Genomic DNA, 21,450 nt, shown 5'->3' on the forward strand with positions numbered 1-21,450 from the left:
ATTATGGAACGATCTGACTATTAAGTGGAACGATCATAGAACAAAATGACTGGATACTAGTACTTTCACTGAGGAGGGAGGGGGTGGGGCGTGGAAGGTTCGTATTATTGGGCTGTCCGTGTTTAAAAACGGTTCATTTTATGTAGGTCAAAATACCCCTTTTTGAAACAAAATACTAAAGAAATAAAACAGATCATTACCATCGTAAAATTAAACGTCTCTAACCTTCACAAAGCCGTGAAGGACTGTGTCCACGAAAACACTCAAAAGTCGCTCATTTATATGGCATTACTTAATCAAAAACCGTTCTCTTCATAACTCGTTTGATGCAAACATAGTCTGAAATTGACTTTAACAATTCATCTGTAGCGCTGGGAAATTTACATAGCGTCACCTGTCCGCGTTCCATTACCGAGGTTGACTTCAGTGAATCTGTTGATTGGACAAGAAACAAGTTTCCTTTGTCCGAATTGTGGTCGTTTCGCCCTGACGGAAGTCGATGACAAATGTTTACCCGATGACAAATGTTCAACACTCTTCAGACTACAACACGGCTTATCAGAAATGTCTTTGACTTAAGCTTGAATTTCTTTCCTGATTTAGTGCTGAAAAGGGTCCAGAAATCTGAACGATCTTAACGATCTTGATAATCACATTCGAGAAACGAATATTGTATATTCGTCGAAAACTGAAGTCTTCATACGCTTCAGCGTTCGCTACGTCTATGTCTCAAGTTTTCACTGGAAAATCTGTTGACCCACATGTGCAACCACTTTCTTTTCACTTAAATTCGTCTTATCAGGCTTAAAAAACGACAAATAAACATCGGACGGATTGACGTACGTCCGGGGCGAATCAACTTTCTACCGAAAAGACCTGTTTACAACGTCCGCATTAACAGGTGTCCGTATTAAGCAATAAAATAAGCACTTTATTTGAGTGTCAATGTATTTAGCATCTAAAGTACTAATTGAGGACACTATTTTTACGTCTCCAACTGGAGACGGGACCGCCATTTTACGTGATCATCCGAGCCACGCGAAGGTCTAGCCGTTTGCAGGGCAAAGGAAGTGCCTTCATTTCTCAGTTATTTTAAGACCCCGAGTATTGGTCCGACCAAGGGAATCGAACCCGCGACCTCCCGCTCTGCCCATTCAAGCGCTCTACCGACTGAACTAATCCTGCCGCGGTTCAAATTGCGGGTTGAATTAAGAAAAAAGGTAAGGGCTATCCCCAGAGGTAAAGAAAGCTGTCCCGGTAATACAGTAGAAGGAAAGGAAATTTAGTTCGAGTTAGCGGGGAGTTCGAGTTATACGATGTTCTACCGTATTGAAGAATCCGAAGAGTAGGCTTCAACTGTACGTCAACCAGAGGAGTTGATGAATCCTTGTCCAGGGTGCATTCATCGGTTCCTGTACTGTGATGATCTCAGATCACTGATCCTGATCCGGATCATCCCAAAAAAATGCACTAGTTTCATCATCGCTGCAGGCGAGTCCACATTTTCCTCATAGCTTTCGTGCCAAGTCTTCTTGCAGTGATTATGTTCTGGCCATTGCTAAGTTGAAGTTATATTTGTTTCTAAAAAAGTGTGATTTCTCTGTTGTTATTTGCCCATTGAACGGAGACCTGCATGTGAACAAGGAAATAATATATTCCTATTTTGATCCCAATAATGTAAATTAAGATATATACGATAAATACTGCGCTTAAAGGAAGCCCTCTTTTTCAGCGATGGCAGGGCGCCCTGCCAAATGATGTTGGCACTGGTTCTTACCGAGGTGACTTTAAAGGCACGCCAAAAAAAAAAAAAGAAAACTCAAAAACTTTGCCGCGGAAGCTACCTCGGTTGTTCTCTGCTAGTAGAGGTATCTCACGGTGAGAAAACAATTTGAGGAAGGTGAAATCAGTTTCCACCACAAATCTGGTCGGTACGTTCACGAGAGCGTGAGAGAATTCGTCTTAGACCAGTAGAGGTTTCTCTCCTTCCTTTCCGGCTTCTTTGCTCCCGGTGAGAGATCCTACTGACAGGGAACCTTGGATGCCTCTATATTGGATACTCAGAAACGTCCTTTTTAATTTTTTTTCTCGTTCTCAGAATTGCAAGAAAGGCTGTTTTAATATGTCGCATCAAAATTTATAACGTCGTTCATTTTTGCCGCAATATTTAACACTAAAGTCTGCATAACTCACTTAATGTTGGCATTTCAATCGTAGTTTCTGGAAACGCTCGAGGCCTGCCGTAACTCGTAACTCAGTTGAGAAGGAAGTAGTCTATTTTCTGTCAAAATTTTCCAAAAAGATCCAAAAGCGAGGGCAACTGAGATGCCTTAAAGTATATGCCTTGCATACACTTGATTCTTCTTCTAAGTGTTCCTGTTACTCTTCCAGTTGGCTTACAGCCAGCGTCAGTCTTGAACCTTCAAAAGGTATCAGTATTCTTCAACTAAGAAACGTTCTTTTGTTTCTTTGTTGATAAAAATAGCTTCTTGTGCCATTTTTGGACCTGCATGTTCAGACCTTTCTACTTGTGGTTTTGTGTTTGTTTCTGTATTAATTTCCATCGTTATTGTTGAATTTGTTTATGTGACAAACGAAACATTTGTTTAAATAAGACAGTATTAAGTCCACTCAACACTGATAAAGTCTACGTGGGCAAAATATTATCCGAATTTTAGTCTCGTCTAGAATCTCGTACAGAACTTCCGGCTTCCGCATTTTCTAGCGACGACGAAGCGCTGTGTTTAGTGCTTCCGGGATAATATAAGAAACCAATAGGTCACAGTTTTGACTCCTGCTGCTGGGAGAACTTAAACTAACATCCTTTTCACTACCTTAAAACATCCGATTCACAATTTGATGGCAGTTTTCAAAAATGAGCACCAGATTCAAGCCTTGAAAGTGGTATAATCTAAGAGCGCCATAATTTTTTAAGGTTCAGGGGGTTCATTTCTGAGTTTCTAGAGATATTTTGCGGTTGCGTGGGCAGCTTTGTTGAAAAGTAACAATATGAGTACCGAAGTTTCTGATATATCATAAGCATGGACCTTAACATACCTGAAATATCCCGCCCAGAGGTCATGAAAATGCTTTTTTAGCTCTTTTCCTCCCAAAAGGAATCCATTTTCACGATACACCTCCTGTTTTCAACTAAACTTCACCTCCCTCACTGATCCAACCAACCAATCGCCTTATGAAAACCACGCTGTTTTGTTATGACCTGCGATATTGTGTTTACGTTTTTTACTAGTCTGCACCGATATCTGCCATTTTCCTGATTGTTTAGCTTTCAGTTCGACTTTCATGTGAAAAAAACAGGCATTAAGTTACATTCCTAGACTTCAGAAAGGTCTAATCTGGTTCGCAATATTAAATTTCACCCCCAGTTTAAAGTTCTTGCCTAGAGGACTTTCAGGACTTTGACCAGGCTCAACCTAATACTCAAAGCGCAAATATTTCCGCAAACATTGCTGCTCCGTCCTTTCCGTCAACCTTGCTGTTTGGAACAAGCCTGAAAGGTAATAATTCTTAAAAGTTTCGCGTCCACCATTGTAAATTAAGCGGAGCTGGCAAGCTTTGAAGTCATTTTCGGGGAATGTTAAGTAAAAATAACCTCCCACATAATGGATATAGTTCCCGAAAATAACTACGTAGGAGGGTAAGGATGTCAGTAGGAACATTTTGAAGTCCTTATGAACAGGCAAGGATTCCAAGACCTGAATTCACTAGTTACGCTAAACGTTCAGATTTTCAGTTTTTCACTAAAGGAAAATTTCACCTTCGGGTAGTAGACTCCCAGGAGAAGCTCGCACCTTATTAGACATAAAACGGTCACGTTTGATCCTGGATCTGCGCCTGATTGATAATTTCTTTTCATGCATTTAAATAGCTGTTAATTGAATTCCTTTTGTCATTTTCCACGCTGCAAGGATTTTGTTGAAATCGTAATTAATCCATCGTTCTAGGAAAATCCGTTTCGACACACCTGGAGTACACGTGTTTCTGTCTGGCCTTGATTTTCTTTATTTTTATCCATTGCACAAGAATTTGAAAATCTCTGACATTTGCGGTGATCGCAAAGGCAAGTAAGGACATACTTCAGAGCTTAAATAATAGAGGCGCTATGCTATGAATACCGACCTCCTCTCAAAGAACACAAGGATAGTGAACCATAACGTGATCCAGGGGACTCCCCTCACCCAGCCCTCCCCCACCCTTCAACGTCACTTTGACGTCATGGTGACGTGTTTTGCTTCAGCTCTTCCTGCAAAATATAAATGTGCTCCGGTTATTTTGGGTGTTGTTCTTGTTTGCCAACCATTCGCAGAATTGGCAACAAACAGACATGTCCACTGCAAACGAACAATCTGTTTGCGAGCGGGTTCTCTATCGAGGTAAAAAGCAAGAGGTATGTACAACACAGTTTTTAATTCGAATTCTTTGATTGTAGTTCGGAAAATATGCTTACATTTACGGTCTTAAAACATTTAAAGTTTAACATCTCATTTAAGCTTAACAAGAAATATATGCGAAGCGTTTTTAGTTGTTGGAATAATATTATATGCTAAAACATAACCTCAAAGATCCGTTGAAAACGGCAAGAAGGAAAATTTGACTCACGACGGCCATCTGTAGCTGAGCGAGATCATTTCCGGATGGCCATTCATGTTCTCTCAAAATTTATCTTAAATATTAGTTTCAACAACTCGATAAATTTTTAACAAATAAATGACAGTGAATTCTTCTTTCCTTTTTTAGTGGGAACACAAAAACATTAGCGTGAAAAAGAACATCCGCAATGGAAAATGTAAGTAATTTCCTATAAAACTCAACATGGGAGCAAATACAAATAACACCTTGCCACGCGAATTTCATCGAATTGCATGGTCACGCGAATTATATTAGCCATAACACAAACTGTTTGAATTTCATCGTCAAGTTGTAGCCTGAATACTGAGGAGAGGGTTTCACGAATGAAAAATATTGGTTCAGTCGATAAGTTTGTAATGTTGTCACTCTTCGATCGATGTCTTGTGGCGTGAATTTAATTTGCCACTACTATTTCACCGCTGTGCTCTCAATACTTTCTAAACAAGAACATCATATATTTTACGCTACCTGTCAAGCTCAATTGTTTTGGCGCTTCATTATAATTTGTAAGATGCGCAATTCATTTGCAAACAACCTCGTGGGCTGAAATATGCTAATTTTAATACTTTCTTTTTTATACACCGATTTCATTTTCTGTGTTAGTAATTAATAATAATTATTTAAAATTAGCGGTTATAATAACATTTTTACCGGTGTTTGTTGTATTTATTGCGAGTAAATTCTAGTGAATTTATTGTCAGATATATTTACCGTGGAATTTTGCACAATCTTGTTACGTTATCTTGTTACGGTACCTTTTTTTTAACTTTTCACCTAATCGACTGGCATTAACAAAAAAGGTAACAATTTTGAATTTTGTTCTATGAAAAATGAATGCAGAAAGTTAATTTTTCTCCTCTTTTCAAGTAGCAGAGTTGATCTTTTTGTAAAAAAGTAGAATTGCCGGAACCTTTCACTGATTTATAATAAACTGCTTCTAAATAGCATGAATGATAAAGTAGTTTTGTCAGCCAACAGTTATGGACCCACGGGGGTACTCCGGATTTCAAATGACGGGCATAATAGAAGGATTTTGGGGAGTTTGAAATTTTCGATTCCAGAATTTTTTTAGGTAGGAAAATTTGGCAAGTATTTTTTTTTGGTGATTTGATCTAAAGTAGGGATTTTTGGGGGTATTCAAAACAAGGTAGTACCTTCTTATCCTGGCCAAGTTGTAGTTCTGCGAAAACAGTACAAACAATTTGGCTTGGCATTTTTGGGGGGTTAATTTTCGGTCTAGGGTTTTTTCTGGTTTTGATTTTTGCCCCCATTCAATCATTCCCATCACTTGAAATCCAGAGTACCTCCACTGGGGTTATGGACAGCCAAGCCACAAACGATATTAGCAAATGGAGATTTATTTAGTGTCCTTTTTCTTTCCCTTCCCCCCAAATGGAAGGGCCCTTCATCTTAGCTCCAAGTATTTCTTCTTTCTACATTTTCCATAAACAAATTAATTTGAACAATAATCCACCCTGGCAGTGATCCAAAGAGGATGATGATGTTGCTTAATAATTTTATTGTTATCTCAATGATACCACCACAGCTTTACAGAGGTGAAGTGGTCATCTTATAGTATTACTTTCTTTTGAGCTTCCTGTCTATCACTCCACCTCACCACAGCTTTTACAGAGGTGAGGTGGTTATCTTATACTATTACTTTCTTTTGAGCTTCCTGCACAGTCTTGCTTAAAAAAGGTAAAAAATAATACTTTTTATGAACTTTGCACAATATACCAATATCTTTAGTAGAGATGTTTAGGAAAGACCCAAATTATTATATCAACAACTAACGTAGGTCATTATGGTCCAAGTATTTCTTCTTTCTACATTTTCCATAAACAAATTAATTTGAACAATAATCCGCCCTGGCAGTGATCCAAAGAGGATGATGATGTTGCTTAATAATTTTATTGTTATCTCAATGATACCACCACAGCTTTACAGAGGTGACGTGGTCATCTTATAGTATTACTTTCTTTTGAGCTTCCTGTCTATTGTCTCCACCTCACCTCAGATTTACAGAGATGAAGTGGTCATCTTATAGTATTACTTTCTTTTGAGCTTCCTGTCTATCACTCCACCTCACCACAGCTTTTACAGAGATGAAGAGGTCATCTTATAGTATTACTTTCTTTTGAGCTTCCTGTCTATCTCCACCTCACCACAGCTTTACAGAGGTGAGGTGGTTATCTTATACTATTACTTTCTTTTTAGCTTCCTGCACAGTCTTGCTTAAAAAAGGTAAAAAATAATACTTTTTATGAACTTTGCACAATATACCAATATCTTTAGTAGAGATGTTTAGGAAAGAGCCAAATTATTATATCAACAACTAACGTACGTCAATATGGTCTCAAGATGGCCTCTTAAATACATTCAAGTCTTATCTTGTTGAATTCTTGTTTGCATCAGATGTGATGGAAGTTAAAAAAATTCCACGAAGAGCAATGTTTTGGAAGTTGGCAAAAAAGCCTGAAGCCATAGAACTGGTTCCCAACAGTTATGCAGTGGTTCACCTGGACGACCTCGACAACCACAGAAATGTTCTTGCTCTCATACATCTTAGTCGAAATTCCCGGATAACAGGCGTGCAGTTTTTTACATCAGAAAACACTGAAGTGTTCTGTAATATTAGAGATTTCCTGTCAAAGTGTTGTGATGGTAAGAGCTTTAAGCAGGTTTATTGATTTTTCTAAAGTGTATAATATGTTGAGGTTCACAAGGGTTTGCTCTAAGAAAAATAATGTAGGGAGCCGAATGCTCTGAACCTGTCAAATCCAGAATGCCCAGTTGCCTGGGAGAAAAATCTCGGTAATAAGGTCACCTTCGTTATTACAGCCAGTTTTTTTCAGCCAGGCAAAACAGCCAAACATTTCCTTATAAAAAAATGTTAATGCAGTCACCCTTAAAATACCAAACAGTAGAATCTCTTATAATTTCACCTTGTTGATACGGCCATTCATTTGAAATTTACAAAAATTAATATGCCTGCGACATGTCAATTTCATTGACCTAGTAATCTGAGCTTATTCTTGTACTGTTTTCAGGCAGTACACTTAAAATGCACTTGTGGCGATTTATAGCTGAATTTCAAAATAGTTTCATGTAGTGAAGGATAATTTTAGGTAGTTTTTTCAATTACTGTGCATGATATCTACATTTCAGTGAGAACAGTTGTTTAAAAAATGTGAATGTGATGCACTGTGTATTTGTCATTACAGCCCTCAAGTCATGAAATTTGAACCTGCCCTGGTAATACAGGCACCCCATTAATACACCCAATTTTTTTACTAATTGGTGACGGTATTAATAGGGTTCCTCTGTACACTCAACTGTCGCCTTGTAGACACCTCACTATAACAGACACCTCGATAATACGGACAGAAGCTCAATCCCAAGCAAAAAATAAATTACACACATTTGACTGAAGTAAATCGCGGCTATTACAGACTCTTGCTAATGGGGACACCAACTTTGTGGGGGGGGGCGGGGGGCGGGGTTTGAGGGGTGGTTTGTAACACTGGACCCTCAAAATTTTACATTCAGTTTCTTTTTTTTCTTGAAAGTGACCAACTGCATGTTGTAATGAGCTATCTGTAATGTGTTATTCTTAGTTCCGAGGTATTCACTTATGTGATAATTTGAGACTGAAAGGTTAATTTGTCAATTTGGTTCAATTTTTTCCAGGTGTTTCTTTTGATGTTGCCGTCAGTGACGTTCAAGACAAAACTCACCTACTAATATTCCATGACAGGGTTTGTTTAACAAGAATCCAAGGATATGACTTCACACTGCATAGGGAATGGCCCATTGAATCTCTGACACAGCTGACAGCCACAGCTAGTGGTATCACCCTTGTCATGACAAAGGAAGGGAGAAAAGAACCATTTGATTTGAGAACTGAACAAGGAAATGAAGTAAAAGTACCTTTAAGTGACAAGATTCAGTGCCTTTCACCTGCCATCCAGCGACATCTTTCTTGTGGTATGAACATAGCTACAGGAATAACACACTGCGATGGCAACTCTAATATTGTACCAACTGCACACGAGTCTCAGGCCTTCAAAGCAAACCCAGTACAATTTACAGTAACTAATCATAAAACACAAGGGCAATTTCCATCACCAGACGAATCAACTTATCTATCCAGGATAACTGCGAGTTCTGGTGATCTGAGATTAAGTCCTCAGCATCTTCAATCTGTTTCTGGCTCAAAATCGGTTTCACAGTTATCTGAAGTTACACATAGACTACAGTATGACGATAAGGTTAACTCTCAAAATCAGCTAAAAGTGAATGACACCAAGGAAATGTATACACGTGACTGCGAAGGCAAACCTGAAGGGAAACATGCTAAAGAGGATCTTGAACATGATCCACCACCTGTCCCACAACGTCAATTAAAACCCAGTGGCAAACAGACAACACAAAGCGATTTGGTCACTGGTGAAATGTCTGCAAATAATAACAATATGGGTGATTCTACTTTACCAAGGACACGAAGCTTTCAGATTGTTCAACAACCCTTGAATGAGCGAAAAAGGCAACGACACAATAGCATGCCACGTAAAGAAGGGAGAAAGACAATTACAGAGCTTGTTCAACCAATATGCGAAGACCCTCCTCCTAAAAAATCTGAAAATGGTTGTGAAGATGAATTATTGGATTTGGAGCCGTCAAGCAATGTTGGTTTGCCAACAGATAGGCATTGCACTGTGGCTAAAAATGAGGATAATCGCAAAGATTATGAGCACCACAAACTGCCTGACATGGTTGAAAATAAAGAGGAACCAGCCACAGATAAACTACTTTCTGAGCACCACAAACTAGCGAACGTAGCTGAAAACAAAGGGGAGCCAGCCAGAGATAAACTGCATTATGTTAACTTACCACAAGGCTTTAGACCAAGTTGTTATCTTTACATGAATCTTCCTGATCCAAAGAAAGCTCCCAAGGAATCTGTGACTTATGTCAACCATGTTTACATGGGCAGAAGTATGAAAGGCATTTATGAAAATGTGTTTCCCATCATGTCGGAATGTCCAGAGGGAAAAGAGCCAGTACCAGAACTTCCACCGCCAACACTTCAACCTCGTCAGCCACCACCTCGAATACCACAGCGGCTACCACCTGGTAGGCAAGTACCGCGAAATATGCCACCAAAATTTCCTACGGCAAGTCCTTTACCTTGTCCACCTCCCCGCCCACCAAGGAAATCTCTTAAATGTACATCAGCTTCAAAGGTAACAAACATCTTGTGTCATGATGTAATAATGAATACAGTTGAAGCTCTCCTTGTGATCATTCTCATAAGCGACCAGCTCTTAATACAACCACCTTTGTGAAACCCTGTTTGAACTGTTGTAATGAAAAGCTCTCATAAGTGACTGCTCCCATAAGCGATTACATCAGCTTTGGAGATTACCCAACTGTACTTTCCCTTTGTTTTTGAACTTTTGTAAGCGACCACTCAGAGTCTTACATATAAATCAACACTTTACTGAAACAGTTTAGCTATGTCCATATCAGATAAAAAGACACTCGTTAAACATTAATTTCTTCTTTATGAATTGTTGATGAGTTTTTAAGCTCTTGTAAGCGACCACCCTATATTTTACTGCCATGCAGTTGCTAACGAGAGCTCATTCTCATAAGTGACCAGCTTTCGTTACGACCACTTTTTAGAATTTCTGGGGTGGTCGTTTACGAGAGCTTCGACTGTAATAAAAATTATTCACCTAGTAATAAAGAGGAGAAGTGTGATGTCATGTTACCATGGAAGCAAAATTTTTGGATCACAACAAAAGGGAGCTTAGGCAACAACGATGGCGACAAGAACGGCAAAAAAAGCAATAAGTTTACATTAATAAAACAACTTTGCACATCATGCATCATGCTTTTCTGCACATTTTTTAGCCATCGTTGCATGACTGCGACATGAAACTTCCTAATTTCACGCGTCTGCTTTACTGAGTAGGTGAACAAAACTCGGATTTCTTAACTCGGATAGGATCCTTTCGGATTCAACCCCAGAAAATTTTGCTAACATTTGGCAAATTAAATGAATAAGATAGATGAAGTTTGAAACAGTGCAAATTTACTTTTTAAGTGAATTTTTGGTTTTGCTACCATGGCAACATGACGTAACGACCCCTCTTTATTTAGCTTTGCATGTAATATTCTACAATTCCATGAGGGATTTGCAAGTCTTGATGATTCATTGTAAAATGTTTGACTTGTTTAGGAGGACATCCAAGTTCAAATTGCAGTTTTTGCATCAAGAGCAGTTGTCAGTCGGGTGTGGTACCTACGGATTGTGGTGATGAAACATGATCCAGATGACACTACCTTTAAAGTGAGTTGATCATTGTTATTAATATTCTGTTAGTGAAAGACTGTGATAAGAAAACTCAGTAAATTCCTTCTTGGTGTGTGTTCATCACCCTTAATAAGATTGTTACTTTGCATCTATAATTGTTACTTGACGACAAGGATGTTAATTAGAGGGGGCTTATGACTTACGGTTTGCCAGCTTTGTAGGAAACTAAAAATACTTTCTGATGAGTAGAACTCAGATTGGACTATTCATATATAATTCACAAATGAAGGCTCTGGAAAACAGACGTTAAAATAATTCTATAGAAATAAACCAAAATTTCAGCCCAAAAAAATCTACCTCCCCCCCCCCCCCAACCCCCGCCCATTTAATCTGCTCAGCCAGTGAAAAAGACCCCTTAAGTTACTGCAGTATAGTCATATGAAAATGTTAGAATGTTCTACTTATGTTATCCTGTTCCAATGATTTTGTATAGACGGTGAAGGAACGGGAACTTGCCAGCAAGTATCATCTGATGCAGACTTATCCATGTAGCATTTCCTCAGATATCATCATTTCATTAAAACATCAGTGCCAGCAGTTTAAACTTACCAGCGAAGATTCACAGGTGAATACTTTAAATGAGATGGTGAAATTTCTCAAATAATAGTTGAAGTGTAAATGCCCAACTTCAATAATAGTATTACACACCATTCCAAATTAATACTTTGTTTTAGAAAATTTTTTGCTCTAAAGTATTACATTGTTATGCAGAAAATGTTCAGCTCTCTCTCTGAAAAAGAGTGTCAGCCCCCAGGTGCTGGCTCCTTGGAAAGTTGAGCGGTGGGGTAGGGTCTCTGTATTGGTTTATAGCAGACTGAGTATGTAAATTTTAACCCATAAGTACATACTCCCATTGGCTATCTGGTCCCAGTTGTTCAAAAGGTGGATAGCGCTATCCACCAGATAAATCTCTATCCAATGGATAGCGCAATCGTTTTCCCTAATATTTATCCGCTGGATAGTGATTTATCCGGTGGATAGGGCTATCCGACCTTTGAACAACCGGGGCCTGGAGGTGACATAACATAACCTATGAGAAGTCTCTCTGAGGGCAACATTGCAAAATCTATAATGTCAGAGGGAACAATGCATTTTTTTCATAAGGTAGTTTTGTTCTTACCATCAATATAACAGTTTTCCAGTTTAGGAACAGTCAGAGTTTTACATTCACTGTCATTAATGTGTATGTTTTTTTGCCAACAGGAGGTTGATTACCACATAATTGAGAATCTTGTTCATGGGTTTTGGTTTGTGGTTGAGTTCCATTTAGAACATCTAAGCAATGAAGTTGACCAGTTTGTTGGAAATGTCTGTGTCGAGCCTAAAGGTCTCCCTGTTGGTGAAAAATGTCCAATCAACAAGAAATTCAATCTTGGAATCACCGAAGATTTTGAACTGAAGGTTAGCTATATCCTTGGAATTAAACCATTTACATCCAGTACATCCATAGATTGATTGCCATTTCCTCTGATTTAAATACTGTTGGCCAGAAACAATCAATGTGGTACATTATATCAAATCTCAACTAAGACGGTGTTAATAGTTTGTAGGCAAAATTTGTACTTCCACTAAAATGTGACTTTGCTTGTAAAGATGTGATCACCAAAGTATAGATCAGCGTTCTGGGATTTGTGGTGCACAGGACACCCAGCAAATTCCTACATACCTTACAATCCCACCTTAAAGCCCTGGGCTTATATAACTTCATAAGGGGTTTTGGGTGATTAAACTTATCTGAGAAATGAATTAAAGAGAGTTACAGAGTTATCGGTACCGGATATACCGTTATATCCAGAATACTATCCTCATTAGTAAATGGATGGGCTTATATCCAGGGGGGGGGGGGGGGGAGGGTTAAAACTGGAAGGGGCTTTAACATGGGATTTTGCAGTATGTTATAATTGCAAAGTGACAAATACAAATTCTTCAGACTGATCTCCTTACATTTCCTTACAGAATTGGTTATGAGAGAATTTGATAAAATATCAAAGCATTTAGCAAAATAACTTTTATTTCTTCGCAAGAATTCTTTAAACTACCAAAGTGTTCAAAATTTAATATAACTAAACACAGTTGATAGGCACTGTAACACTCGCAAACTCGCAAAATGCAAGTGATTTTGATGATCTGCGAGTGAGGAAAATATCCAGTGGCAATCGTCCAATAAGAATTATCCACGTCTCCCAAACAAAGGGAAAGCATTTGCTAGTCATCTCACCAGTTTGCTAGTGGAAAAAACTCTTACGAGTAAAATTTTGCAAGTGCACTAGAAAGTTAACTTTGAGCCCTGCTTTAATGGTTTAACTCCAAGGTTTAAAAAAATTAGTACTCATTTAGTAACTTGCAACCTGTTTTTCTTTAATTTACAGCAACAGTGCAGCAAATGTGAAAAAGCTGGGAGTTATAACACAGAACACCAGCCCTGTAAATCACGAGTTATTTCTGATTATAGACTGCGGAGGAAAGTTTGTCAGCAACTAGATAACACTGTGCATTCATGTTACAACTGGAAAGATGTAGCCGGACGGCTGGAATTTTCTGTGGAAGATATTAACGACATTGAATACTTGGCATTTTGCCGTCATGGATTCTCTCCAATGGAGAATGTTCTTTCAAGATGGGAACAACGTGACTCTCAATGCAGCTTAGAAAGACTTGTCAGCATTTTAAGAGAAATTCAAAGACTGGATGTGGTTTTTGAACTTGGTTATCCTGTGGACTGGAGAAGCTCATGATGTGATTAAGTGATTTGGCACATTACTGCTGTTAATTCAGAAGTGGTGTAAAAATGTCAATTTTTGAATTACGTATAGTGGAACTAGGATATAATGAAGGACCAAGGGACTGGAAAATATTTGTTTGCTATAACGAGGTTTCATTATGATATTATTATCAAGATTCCCCTTCACAATTTTACTATCACTGGGGTAAAGAAGATTCTTTGTTATACCAAAGAATTTGTAAAATAGAGGTCCGTTTTATAGAGGTTCCACTGTACTTGTTAAAAAAAGTCATTAATTTCATAGCTAATGAAGATTTAAACAAAGGACATCACTTCTGTGAAGTTATTACCGGTAAAACTGGAAAGCTTTGAAAATGTTGCTCTTGTTCAAAACTTGTTGATCGAGGATCAAGATCAATATTATAAAGCTATAAAAAACACTTGAAAGAGTTAATTGTTCCATAGATTTCTAGACACCTTGAAGTTGAAAAAGCCTTAGCTACACTTTATTTTTGCCAGATTCCTCTCAATGTGTCTGGATATTAGCACCAATAAAATATTCTAAGTGTGTTTGATCTAACAGTAATAAATTTAATTTTTCTTCAAACATGCTCCTCAGGAAATAGACCTTCTAGAAAGGGTTCATAATTTTTTAAACGAGAAAGGTCCAGTTTTGCCAACCATTTACATTTAAAACTGATGTGCAATGGCAACAGTTTTGTCAATGTTGATTTGGCACATTACTGCTGTTAATTCAGAAGTGGTGTAAAAATGTCAATTTTTTAATTACGTATGGTGGAACTAGGATATAATGAAGGACCAAGGAACTGGAAAAAATTTGTTTACTATAATGAGGTTTCATTATAATTATTATTATCAAGATTCTCTTCCATAATTTTACCATCACTTGGGTAAAGAAGAACGTCCATTATACCAAGGAATTTGTAAAATAGAGGTCCGTTTCATAGAGGTTCCACTGTACTTGTTAATAAAACTCATTACTTTCGTAGCTAATGAAGATTTAAACAAAGGACATTCCTCCTGTGAAGTTATTAGAACTGTAAAGCTTTGAAGATTTTGCTCTTGTTCAAAACTTGTTGATCGAGGATCAAGATCAATATTACAAAGCTATAAAAAAACACTTGAAAGAGTTAAGTGTGCCATGGATATCTAGACACCTTAAAGTTGAAAAAGCCTTAGCTACACTTTTTTCCACCAATAATATATTCCATGTGTGTATGACATACCATAGCCTGCGAACTGCAGACGCATTTCCGGTACCATTACTGGTATGTCTAGCCTGCGAACTGCAGATGCATTTCCGGTCATCACTTCTCTCCCTCCGGAGGGAGAGAAGCGACGGCCGGATTCAAATGCATCTGCTGTTCGCAGGCTAGACATACCAGTAATAAATTTAATTTTTCTTCAAACATGCCCCTCAGGAAATAGACCGTCTGGAAAGGGTTCGTAATTTTTTAAACAAGAAAGGCCCTGCTTTGCCAACCATTTACATTTAAAACTGATGTGCAATGGCAACAGTTCTGTCAATGTTGATGTAAAGCAAAGTAAATTTTTTTGTAAGTATTCTATTTTTATGTCAGGAAATAAATACATCTAAAATTTAAACTAGCTTTAAACTTGTTTAAACTAAGCTTGTTTTGCAACTTTTTTATCTTTTTTCTTTCCGATTACACTTAAAGTAGTAATTTAGTAGTACTAACAGTTTTTTCAGAAATAAAAGTTTCTTACATTATTCTTGAATGAGAAATAAAAAAGAGCCTCTATAATAATCCTCTACTGTGATCTTTTATTAATTGACATGGCCATATGAGATATTAACATTCCATTTAAAATTAGATCTGCAACGTATTTGAACTCTATCTTTCAAAACCACCTAAGAACATAATGGTAATGACCAGTCTCTAGACTGCATTGAAGATATTTTCTTCGGGTGTGCCAGTGTTTATGCCAGTGTATTCGCAATGCTGAATTCTTAAAAAAGTTTAAGATTTGGGGTGATTCCATGGGGGCAAGGACGACCCCATAGGATGGTATTGCTGGTTTGCATGTGACCTCACGGCGGTCATGTTTGTGGTCCAGAACAAAAGCATTACTCTACTCTGGGAACTGAACTCTATATTCATGTAAATTTCTTCGAGAAAAAATTCTACTGTATTGACCCCTAACATGGCCTCCTTGTCACGTGGTTGCAAACCAAGAATTTGTACTAACCCCAATCACCCTCAGTGATAAAATCAAAGATGGCAACCACAGAATTATGAACATACATGTAAACAAGAAGCTTTCGCTTACCCCCAAAATATGCCTGCAATGCATGATAATCACTCTCCTAATGACTAAATATCGCTATTCACATGATAATATTTTGAACTCATCTGACTCGTCCATTTTGGAACCAAGAACCTATACTTTTGATTCATTACATCCTGGTAGATTCATTACTAGCCTGCAAAGCTGGCAGTTTTTTGGTCTGTTTTTCTGCCCAGTGTGTGTCTGAGAGTCACCCACGCGCGAGGTCAAATGAGAAAATGCGCGAGGTCAATGGAGAATTTATTTTTCGTTCTCGGTTCAGTTTTTGTGAGGCTGTATCTCTTACTTTGCAAACCACTTTTAATACCAACCCTGTACGAACCACAAATGAAAAACACATAAAAAAAAACTGCCAGCTATGCGAAGGTGCTTTACACCCAGACCTTAGTGAATGTTCTAAAGACATTACTGAGCAGTTAGACCCCAAAGAGGGGGGCAAGGTGGTGGAGGGAGGGAGGGTCTCGTCACGAGTTTGCAAGCAACAATTTTGCATTCACTAGTCACAAAGAAATGGTGGAATTATTGACCTTTGATCTCCACCATGTGTTCGGGTGATCTCTGAGTAACCATTAATTCCCTAGGGGATCCAGCTGTAAGTTAAATCAAGCCACCAGATGCTAGTTAAGGTCATTTGGCCAAATAAAATTAATGATTTAATTTCTTCAATTGATGGGTTTTGGCAGTTCACATTTCACACAGTGCACTTCGATCATGACTTCTCGAAAATAAGCTTGCCCCCTCTCTCCAAATACTTAACAAATATTAGTTCCTTGGTAACTTGACAAGTCAATGAATGATGCAATTCTCTTGGGAATGAACAGTTCATATCATACTTTTGATGAAGCTAAGTATTGTCCAATGCAACTCCTCTCCAAAGAGACATGCATTGACAGTGGCGCATACATGTATATGAAGAGCTCTATATTCTCTCTGACAACCATATTGCTGCCTTGCAACCAGTCTGGATGATTGTGGACAGTGCCTGATACATTGGTGCCTAGACAAAGAGAAGAAAATTCTTTTTGGTCTAGGTCTCCTTTATTGACTGATAAACTGATAAAGCATACTTCACCATACTTCCCTACTGGCAGAGGCCTCTTTTTTAAGGTATTCAGCAGGCAAAAGAAAAGAGGTCTCTTTTCCTCTCACCCACCAAGTACTAGGGAAAGGAGGCATCTACTTGCAGGGAAACACAATACATCAGAATTATTTCTCATCAAGAAAATCAGGTTGGTTTGTTGTGTGGATAGCACAATCCAACCTTTGAATGACTGGGGCCAGTATGTTACATGCTAATTAAAAGTGTGCTGTTTATGCCAGAGGTATGTCAAGATGAAGAGAGTTTCAGGCATGTTTAAGAATCTTACAAACAATATACATCAGTAACATGTTGCTTGCATGTCACAGTGTGCTGTAAAAAAGTCACAGCCATGTGACAGATATACCATGGGTCAGTCTTGCAAAACAGGACAGAGATGTCTCAAAGAAAAAGGCAAATTCCAATCCAGAAAGTGTGCAGTTTGCTCACCTTTTCAGCATCATGCTTTTCTCCAATATGAAGGTGCTCCAGCTCTTCATCACGAAACGTTTGTATTGTCTAAATATTATTAAAATAACTGCAGATCAACTTAGTGCAACTGCTGTCACTGTTTTGGTGTTGATAACTCTCAGGTACCAGTAGCATATTTCTAGTCTTAACATACAGTGAAAGAGCAAAATTTAATGGAGCTAAGCAAACCCAAATGGCTAGAGATTATTCCCATAGTTTCTACAGGTAGTCTTTAATAGTTGACAGAGTTGAGAAATGTTCGGTGAATTACTGTACTTAATTAAAATAAAAAGACTGTCCTGTCCTGTTCTTATGAATTCAATTTTAAAGTGTTCATCAAGGCAAGTAGATGGGTCAGTGAGGCATAAATCTGACTCCACTCTACAGTTCAGCATGCAGTTAATGCTTCCTTTCTTCAACCAGGGAAAGTAAAAGTATTACTGCAAAACTCACAAAACTGTGAGCACCAGAAATATATCTGGAATGTTATTTTGTTGCGAGGAGAAAGCCAGCAAAGCATGAGAAAACTAAACTGCAACAGCCACGGAAATAAGTTTGTGGTGTTTAGGTTTGCTCACCTGTCCTGCACTTTGTTGTGACAGGTCACTACACTATCAACAGTCTGGAAATTTTTCAGGTGTTCACAGTTTTCTGAGTTTGACAGTAATACATTGATTGAAGTCAACTTACATCTAATAACTCTTTATTTTCATCTGTTACACCTTCTGTTAAAAGTTCCCTCAACTGACTGAAAATGAGAAAGAAATATTCAGAAAACTTTCAACATACAAACAAACATTAAGCCTCAAGATATGTCCAAGTTTGCAGGCAGCTGCAAAATTTGCTAAAACTGGAAAATTCGATGAATCAGGGTAGAGCAGCATTAGAGGAGGTGGAGAGGGCCCCAACTAACTCAATGATTTTTGTGATTTTACATTTTTTTGGCAATTATTGCGAAAAATTGGACCATTTTTGGGACTTTTCGCAAGTGCACAAAAAATCGCAAATTTGCAGCTGCGTGTAATATCCTTCTGTTAGCAATCACCCCAAATTGCCAAGATTAGATGTTCCACCTATAGTGCTTTGACTGGGAAAACTGATTTTGGTATTTTATAAAAAGTGGTATATTAACATATATGTTGTAGTTAATTTTCTATTTCACTTAATTATTTTTTCCATTGTTTTTGGGCATGGTAATGTATGCTAATGAATTTGTCTGGTACCAACAATTTTTTAAAAAGAAAATTAAAAATATTTATTATAGATGTCAGTTTTGGGGGAAAAAAGGTTATGAGCAAAAGACGAATGACTGCAGTCTCAATCATGCATTTTTTTCGTTACTTTCTCCCAAAACAGACATTGGTCTCACAATTTCTTGTGTCAGAAAGGAAGAAGACTCTCAAAGCAATGAAAATGATGACCAGTCAAACGGCAATTTCCCCACTGTTGATATTGCAACATTAACTAAAAGAGTGACTCATTTTGTATTATATATATTTGTGTGATTTTTCTAAAAGGTGCCCGCTAAGTTTTTGCTCTAACACGGGCATCGCCTGTGTTCAAGCCAGTGTAGCCGGAAAAAAAACCGGGGGACTTGCCATCTTGCTAGGGTCAGCTGAGAGCCCAGGTCCAGACCTATCCGTGGGTGGGTGGCTTCCTTGTTTTGTGTGAAAACCAGGGGGGTAGGGAGGGGAGATTTTGTCACTTTGGTTAGAGTTTTGTCAGAAAGCAGTGCAAAGTCAGAGAATTTTTCCTGTGGCCCTAGGCCAGCCAAATCAATGCGGTGACTCATAATCATAACACTACTAGCATAGCTTGGGGAAGGGATTGACTAGTCATAAGCTTCATGGGTGGGGAGAGTGAGTAATGGCTCCTTGGAGTTGACCGCCTAGAGACTCAGTACAGGCACCTTGTATGAAATCCAGACAGATATATAAAATATAGTTTTATAAAATAATTTTTGGGTTCAGTAAAATGAATTCTGTATTGCTCACTTGTCATAATGTTCACTTATTACTTCTTCAACAGCAACAGTGCAAGCCATGGCTGCTTCTTTTCCTAGTAATGCTGTTCCAGCACCTGCAAGGCAACACCAAAAAGTTTGAAAGTTTTAAAACAATATAACTTGCATCAAGCTGTCTGAGGTGGCCAAATTCACATATTATTTCACTCAGTGCACTTGCTAAGGGCCTCAACAGACTCGGCATTTATATTAATTTTGTTATCAACAACCTAATGTTATTGACAAGTAAAAACTGTGTGTTGAACCAGACTTGCTCTATATTTAAATAGATTTATGCACTACAGGAACACTAGAATTTGGAAATGTGGACTGAAAACACACCATTTTATTTGATAACTACAGGACCACAGGAATAGTTGATTTATATCACAATCTCATCTGAATGTAAACATGTATATACCTAAAACAAATCCTGCTACATTCCACAGTGGTATAAGGACAGTTGGCCGCACTCGTCTGTCAGCTATGATTTGTTCAAAAGTTTGAAGATGTTTCTTTTCTTGATCCCACATATGCTAACAAGAGAAGAAAAAGGATCACCAGTACTTAAGATAATAGAAAAATCAAATGGAATCAATCAACCTATGAAATTTTATTTAGACATGTGGCTTCTAGGAGCAGATACATGTAAACGTATCGCAAGATTCATACAGAGTCTTGAATTCTTGAAAAAGTCTTGAAATTTGCCCAGTATATTTCTAGACCTGGGAAAAGTCTGGAACATTGAGATAAAGTTTTGAAAAATGGTAAAAGGTCTTGAGTGTTTTTTGAAAGCTACAATAAGGAGCTTTATAAGTGAATTTTTTTTTGCTCAAGTCTTATTCAATCTTGCTCGTACGTTTGCACCAGGCACAGTTAATCGATAAATATCGATATCTGAATTTAATTGATATAATAATTGATATCAAATCGATTTAATCTGCCAATAAATAATAATTTTTGATATTGGAAATTGATAGAAATCAAAGTCACAGAAAAAAAATTAACAATTATTACTGATTAATAAAAATCAATAACAATCAATAGTAATCAATAACAAACAATAATCTTGAGGAGTAAAAGGTTTACATATCCTGAACATGATGAATGCTATTTGGCAATTTACAACACCCACAACTGACGAGACCAGCTTATGCTTAACACCATTTATTTTTTAGTTCAGCAACTACTCCAGGCATAGCCTTCATCGCATTCCAGTTTTTGTTTCTTTGGTTTTAATAGATCTCTATTAGATTTTGAAATCCAGATTTTGGATTTGGCAATCACACGCAAAATCCGAAAACGGATTTCACCTGCGAGAAATCTGTCCTCATGGTGGATTTCAATTAAGATTTCCAAATCCGGATTTCAAGGATTTCCTTTTTACCATTTGATTGGGAAATCCAAAAAAAGGATTGGTCTTCTTTTTGCTAATTATATGTGCGCGTGCAAGGACCGCTGTTCTTAAGAACTGTTTTTCAATTCCCAAAAAAACAGAAAGAAAGGGAATCCAACAGCAGTTATCTCAGCACTGAAATCCATTTTCAGATTTTGCGTTCAATTGAACATCCAAAATCCAGATTTTAAAATCTGAATCCAGATTTCCCAATTGAACGCACCCTTATTTCATAAGAAATGGCAACATGATTAGGAATCTTTTAAGATAAAACGTGATCTGTTCGTTACACCAAGATGCAGTGTTGACCAGTGTTAGTGTTTTTACCGATTTTACAAAAAGAAGTGCTAATGGGATGACATCCTAGTGGAGTTACAAGGTCCAGAATTCGAGGTATCGGGGTAAATTTCACTGAATT

The 21,450-nt window shown here is 37.8% G+C and overlaps 2 protein-coding genes across 3 annotated transcripts in view; one reads left to right on the forward strand and one right to left on the reverse strand.

Moving 5' to 3' along the window:
- Nucleotides 1-4,269: 4,269 nt before the first annotated feature.
- Nucleotides 4,270-14,329, forward strand: LOC140940108 (uncharacterized). The gene is made up of 8 exons (XM_073389000.1): nt 4,270-4,408; nt 4,759-4,807; nt 7,066-7,314; nt 8,341-9,896; nt 10,898-11,008; nt 11,466-11,597; nt 12,236-12,433; nt 13,402-14,329. Exons 1-8 carry the CDS (start codon nt 4,346-4,348, stop codon nt 13,765-13,767), a joined length of 2,724 nt encoding a protein of 907 aa, XP_073245101.1. The 5' UTR covers nt 4,270-4,345; the 3' UTR covers nt 13,768-14,329.
- Nucleotides 14,330-16,484: 2,155 nt separating this feature from the next.
- Nucleotides 16,485-21,450, reverse strand: part of LOC140940109 (5-demethoxyubiquinone hydroxylase, mitochondrial-like) — a 5,431-nt gene continuing 465 nt past the window's right edge. Inside the window, exons 2-6 of one of the 2 annotated variants that reach the window (XM_073389001.1) lie at nt 20,058-20,172; nt 19,629-19,713; nt 18,325-18,382; nt 17,614-17,682; nt 16,485-17,082 (exon numbers count right to left, since the gene is read on the reverse strand). In XM_073389001.1, the coding sequence (XP_073245102.1) occupies nt 17,005-17,082; nt 17,614-17,682; nt 18,325-18,382; nt 19,629-19,713; nt 20,058-20,172 (405 nt within the window). In that variant the 3' untranslated portion in view covers nt 16,485-17,004. The remainder of the gene's footprint in view (nt 17,083-17,613; nt 17,683-18,324; nt 18,383-19,628; nt 19,714-20,057; nt 20,173-21,450) is intronic. The other variant, XM_073389002.1, reaches the window with a different exon arrangement.

Source organism: Porites lutea, chromosome 6 (assembly GCF_958299795.1).
Source record: "Porites lutea chromosome 6, jaPorLute2.1, whole genome shotgun sequence".
In the NCBI taxonomy this organism is placed as follows: Eukaryota; Metazoa; Cnidaria; class Anthozoa; order Scleractinia; family Poritidae; genus Porites; species Porites lutea.

Excerpts from the sequence above, each read along its gene's own strand:
- LOC140940108 (XM_073389000.1), top strand. The coding sequence starts at position 4,346 with ATGTCCACTGCAAACGAACAATCTGTTTGCGAGCGGGTTCTCTATCGA. Across the intron at positions 9,897-10,897 it reads AATGTACATCAGCTTCAAAG|GAGGACATCCAAGTTCAAAT; the intron begins GTAACAAACATC and ends TGACTTGTTTAG. Across the intron at positions 11,598-12,235 it reads TTACCAGCGAAGATTCACAG|GAGGTTGATTACCACATAAT; the intron begins GTGAATACTTTA and ends TTTTGCCAACAG.